At 47.2% G+C, this 6,000-nt stretch overlaps 1 protein-coding gene across 1 annotated transcript in view; it reads right to left on the bottom strand.

The window, feature by feature from the left end:
- Positions 1-2,464, bottom strand: part of LOC119179401 (ectin) — a 10,415-nt gene extending 7,951 nt beyond the window's left edge. The window contains 1 exon segment of the mRNA XM_075868037.1: positions 2,238-2,464. Within this exon segment, the coding sequence (XP_075724152.1) occupies positions 2,238-2,447 (210 nt within the window). The 5' untranslated portion in view covers positions 2,448-2,464.
- Positions 2,465-6,000: the final 3,536 nt, after the last annotated feature.

Genomic DNA, 6,000 nt, shown 5'->3' with positions numbered 1-6,000 from the left:
GAAGCAAAATGTAAGTGTCGTTAGCGTCATTTCGTAGCGTTTAGCTAAAAAATACACCACAGTCACTTTCACATGCTTCGTGTCGTATTTATTGTCATGGTACGAGGGATTTGCGAATTCTTATACATGTACTATCGAAGATTTTAGCGTTATCGTTGATTGCCGCGTAAGCCCTGGAATAAACTAGATGATTCGTGTCCTAGGTGCGCGTAGTCGTAACGGAATGATCCGATAAAACCGCGAAGCTTCCCAGGCGGTGCGGCTCGGCATGTGCCGAGCGTTGGTAAGTTGTTTTTTTTTTTTGTGAGTGTGTGTGTGTGTGCGTGTGGAACACGACCACACAAATATAAAGTCTACAAACGCGTGTGGTATTAGAGAGTAATAGCGGAGGGGCCAGCGGAGCGCAAGACAAAAGGAAGAATAATAGCCGAGCGAATGTTCCGCTTCTTTCAGCGGAGAGCTGAGTAAAGCCTCTACAGGCTTTAGAGCGGAGTAAAGGAGCGGAGCGCCATGTCGCGCCACCTGTTGAACAAGGTTGAAGCTACTGTCTGTCGATCCAGCAGAGCCTTTGTCTGGAGAACGCTCTCACATTGGTCCGCTATGCACGCTCCGCTGATGTAGAGGGCTGAGGGGACGACATGAGCGAACGAGCGGCGCTCTCCGTAAAATCGCTGGCTCGCTCAGCGTGCCGCGCATGCTCAGTTTGCGTGTCCACTCGTTCGCTGGGCCCACTGAGCCGCTCAGCTAACAATTTTGGCGACATTTCGAAACGTTTTGCTCAATAAAAACTACACTATAGTCACCTTCTATATCCGCAAGCTTCGCATACGGCATCGATCCCTATGATACGTGGGATCTGCCGAGATTATTATTATTATTATTATTATTATTATTATTATTATTATTATTATTATTATTATTATTATTATTATTATTATTATTAGCGTAGAGTGTATTCAGTGTGCCTTCGTTGTTGACGGCAGTCTCTGGATCGTTTCGGAAAAGCGAGGGAAGCCTGTGATATAGCTGCTTTCATTGCGGTAACAACTGAATCGTTGTTGATCTCATCTTGTGGCACATGTATAAAGCAGAATTTATTATATATTCCTTGACGTTAGGAGGTAAAAAAAATCACTGGGCCACGTACGGTTCTTCGAAAGTTTTTCGTTGGCTATCTTAAGAGCCAAATAGAGCTCGAAAATATTTTACGCTCACATTAGGTGTACCCCTAAGCATAGCAATACTCCTTATCGGAGGTTCTGTGCAGATTACTAAACTTAGAGCGATGCACAATGCATCTACAGCCGAGCAGTATGGAATAGTTTATTGCTTTCAAATAGGCCCAGAGGCTAAATGCTAGAAGCAAACACAAGAGTTTTACGGAAGGAATAAGGCGCAAACGAGATGACCACAAGAGGAGATATGCACGACTCATTAACGCCTTATTTCTTCCGTAAAACGTGCACAAGCTATGCCAACAAAACGTTTTACTTGAAGCACAAAAGTGTTCATAGCACTGAATGTTCAAACGTAGACGTACAGGAGGGGGGGTCATAAGTTCCCAGGCCACAATCCTATGTATTTCTATGGAAGCGTGACCACAAAACTACTGACCAGGACCGTAGTTCTTGCAGACCAATATGGCTAATACTTGTATGCGCATTAGGAGTATAAATTTTGCCAAGGCACTAAGTTCATGTTTCCTGTCATATTGCTGAGATCAACACTTACTCGCAGACACTCAAATTCAGAAGTCACGATACGATTTGTGAACTTTTTGATGTGCTTGTCTCCCCTCCCCGTTCTTTTACAACTTATATTCATTTTATACTCTTCCGACTTTCAAAGGAACCGTTTGACTGGACGTGGCTTAAGTACACAATAAGAAAGGAAAGGCTACCTGTTGCTCTCTCTGGTGAGTACTTACTATCAATCTTAACTATGGTTAATTATATACGTCAACTTTTTTCAGATGTCATTATACTAGTATCTCTTCGGAGTGTCGTGGAAAGATGCAACTCTTCTGAGGGGGAGTTATCGCGCATCTTCAAAGATAGTTTCTCAAAACTGGAAAGTCGTGACTCAATAAAAATTGTAAGGGGCAGTTTTATTTACTAGTGTGTGGAATAAGCACACTCCGATACAGCGTTGACCACTGCCAAATGCATCGTTAGACCAGAAATAGCTCGGTGGTTAAACTCGTCCAATCGTCCGATGACATTACGTAAGACACTTACCGTTAACCGCGGACCGAATATGAAACATGACGTCGGCACAGAGGCTCCGAATATGGCGACCGCAAAAGCGGCAAGTAGCGGCTTCATGCTTCGCACGCTGACAACCCCGCCAGGCCTCTTGGGGAGTTTCGGCTCGATTAGACCACCGTTCGCTAAGCGAGCCGATGTGGAAATGCCGAAAAAGGATGAAGAAGAGCCTAGAGCATGCATAATCCCTGCAGAAAGTACACTAAGGTTGAAGACTGGGCGTTTTAGTAAAGCATGACTGTGTAATGTATAGGGCAACGGATGGACGGGACACAAGAAAGGTACAAACACAGAACAATGCGCTTTGTTTTGTGGCGTACATTTCTTGTGCCCCCGTCGATCAGCTGCATCTACACAATCTCCAGTCATGCAGAACCTGTTTTATCTTGATTTATCTTCTCGCCGTCTTAATATAGTGCCTTCCTTTTTTTTTCATTTCCTCTTGTCCGAACCGCACGAATGCTTGATAGAAAACAACTACAATTTCATACTTCAATGAAGTTCTTCGTCTGTCTGTCAACCAACTCATCATGTAACACGTCGAGATTTCGTTCGATCACAACACTGTCGGTAGTGGTCGTACAGCGTGGAGCAGATGTGGGTGACGGACACCCTGGCAAAGAAACCAAGTAACCTTGAAGGCAGCTGCTATGCGTCGATGTGCAAGTTTTGCAAACGTTGAGCCCTGCACAGAAATAGGGAGCGTCTGATGTACGCAATCTATTTTTTCGCTCTCGTATCTGGTATACGGCCTGTTCTGGCTAGGGAGTTTTCGTATAGCGTACACTGTTAGCGGGCGGTGCGGGCAAAGCGTTTGCGTTCGTCTCTTCACGGGAGCTCGCAAGAGGTGAGTGTACGACGCATGCGCAACGCCAACAGAAAGCTTTGCGCTATTCGAAAACTGCCTTAGTCTCGCAACGTGTACATGCGTTTATTGGATGGTACTCGGTGACGGTGCAGTGGTGACAGTCAGATGAAGAAAGATTTGCTGCCTCCGCTATCTCCCTCATCGGGCTGTTGGAAACTGGTAAAAAAGTGCCGCCATATCCATGAAGTGAATTATGATGAGAGGGTGAAGCTCCGGAGGTAAACCTGGTAAACCATGAATCCTCTGTACATTTTGCCCACTCGATTTTATTACATCGCTCCCCCTAGCGTACTTCGCCCCACTAAATCGAACGATTGCCTTCAACCAATGACACGCGCCATATGTGACATCATTCCTATTTTATAAGATCTCGCGTCTTTCATCAACTACAAGTACCGCTTTCTAGTTTATAACATCTTGCATCTTTTCATCATCAGCTACAAGTACCGTGATCTAGTAAACACTACAAGAACTAAACGAGAGGTGGCTACATACAGGAGACGGTACCGCCATCTAGTGAACGCTGCAAGAACTAAACTAGAGGTGGCTACATACAGGGGACGGTACCGCCATCTAGTGAACACTGCAAGAACTAAACTAGAGGTGGCTACATACAGGGGACGCACAGTCCACGCCCTAAGGAGCTTCGCCCCTAAAAGCCGATTCCTCAACGCACACACCAGAGACATCGAACGTGATGCCGGGCTAACCAAAGCAGACGCGCTGTCTCACGTCGTAAGACCGACGATCAATGGCGGATCAAGGGCTGCGCACAAAGCAGACGCGCTCTGTGTCACGTAAACTTTGAGAGAGTGTGAGAGAAATTGATGAGATGAAAAGACGCAACTTCTGCAGCCCTGATTGGAAGCTCGGCTCAGCGCCATTCAACGTGTTTCCACGGGTAGCGAGAGAGAGGAGAGGGAGATGCGCATGCGCAGTGGAGGTGTGGACGCTGCGCTGCTGAAGAAGCATTTAGTTGCCCTCGCCGGCGACTCGGGAGAGAGAGGGAGGAGCGTAGAAGAGGATGAGGGGACCTGCATGAGCAGTAAGTGCAGTCACGCCCCACACCGAATTGAACTCCGCCAAAAGCTGCTTCGCATCTAATAAAAGGACGCTAAATTGAAATGTCGTAGGGGGCCTATAGATGCGAAAGGGCGAAGTTGGCAGAAATAAAGAAAGAAGCTAGCGAGAAAGGGTGTGTTGAAATCACTGTCTCTCTCAAGGTGGAGCACGGGCTCCCGGCACGAGTGGCGTTTTATCAGAAAGAAGCCGAGGAGGACCACCTGCTGAAAGATGCCGGAGAGGACGACCCATCAGACAGTTCGAAGGCTTTGCTACACACGTTTTAGAATTGATTTTGGGGCAAAAAGTTTAGACGCCTATGCACCGCAAGAACAAAAATAGGAAGCACAAGAAAAAGAGTAATTATCTACTACATTCGGAACTACAAATTCTTGGCACCCCCCCCCCCTCCGGTGGGTATGTGTCATGTTGTATTAAGGCTCAAACAAAGAAACGCACAAAGAGCGTCATTTTATTGTGGCTTGACATTTTGTTGATGCTTAGGCATTTAAACATTTTCCGAAAACTTATGTGCTCACCAACAAGTTTTTCTGGGTTTTAGTATTGATACAAGCCTGTACTTTTGCGTCCTGATTGGAAAGTTGTCTTCCAATAATTAAAATTGCGGTCACTTTGGTACAGCTTGGCATTGAGAAAAAGATGTTGACTGCTGTACAGGCGATGTACCCCCACCCTGTTTAATTCGCGATGAGCCTTTGAAGCGTAGAGCACATGTATGTCATCGTTCAGCGTCGCTTTCCGTGAGGGAAATGGGTCTTTTTTGTCCCTCGACAATAATCATACTTGCATGCGCTTTCTTTCTCGAAAATGCGGTGCTGGCCACTTTCCTATCGAGGGTGCTATGCCACGCTGATATGTAGTCACCTGGAATTGGTGGGCGTGCAACGCGAATTCGATCACGATTATTTTTGTGGGACGAAAATATGCTCTTTTTACTCGATCTATTAGAGTGTCGGCGTAACGCAGAGGCAAAGAGGTTCGTGAAAGAGGAAGAAATAAAAAGGATGCTCTTTTCTGCCTCCGTCGCGGTAGCACGGCTCAGTGCCTTTAAGGATGGGGAAGCAACGATGATAGGAGTAAGACAAGAGAGAAAGAAAAAGCGAAAGGCAATGCAAGAGAGAGTCTTGTTAGTGCAGTCGGTGGCACGAAGCGAAAGTGTCCATCTGCAAGGTGGCGATGTCCGCAGAAGCGCAGAACTGGAGGAAGGCTCGGTGGGCTTGCGTCTACGAGTGCGCGGAAAAAGGAATGTCGTCCGCCGTTGTCGCAGGCAGACCGAGCAGGCGACAACGGCTTTCCATGCATAACGCATCGTTCTGCGGCCAGGGCAGGAACAAATATGTTCCAGCATTTCCCCGTCGCCGCACCTTGGAAATGTAGGCGATGAACAAGTGACACGTGGAATACATGCGTGCCGCAGGCCAGGCGCTGCCGGTACGCATGGGCGAACCAGCAAACCGCCGCTCGCGTCTGTCCAGGACAGTCTGCGAAAGGGGATGCATTGCCGCTTGCCACCCGCGTATCAGGGTTGGCCGTTGTGGGTGGGCCGTTGAGTAATTTGACTGTGGCGTATCGCAGGCAAAACACCGCAATAGCACAGTCATGCATAGCAGGGGAAAGGGGAGTGACTTTGAGGAGGAGCGGTGTGAGCGTGAAAAGGAGAGAATAACAACGACCATATGATTATGAGAGACGCCGTTGTGAAAGGCTTCCGAAATTTCGACCTCCTGGAGTTCTTTAACGTGCACATAAATCTAAGCACATGGGCTTCAGGCATTTTTGCCTCCA

This window comes from Rhipicephalus microplus, chromosome 7, assembly GCF_043290135.1.
Source record: "Rhipicephalus microplus isolate Deutch F79 chromosome 7, USDA_Rmic, whole genome shotgun sequence".
In the NCBI taxonomy this organism is placed as follows: Eukaryota; Metazoa; Arthropoda; class Arachnida; order Ixodida; family Ixodidae; genus Rhipicephalus; species Rhipicephalus microplus.
This window is presented reverse-complemented; position numbering and strand designations above follow the sequence as displayed.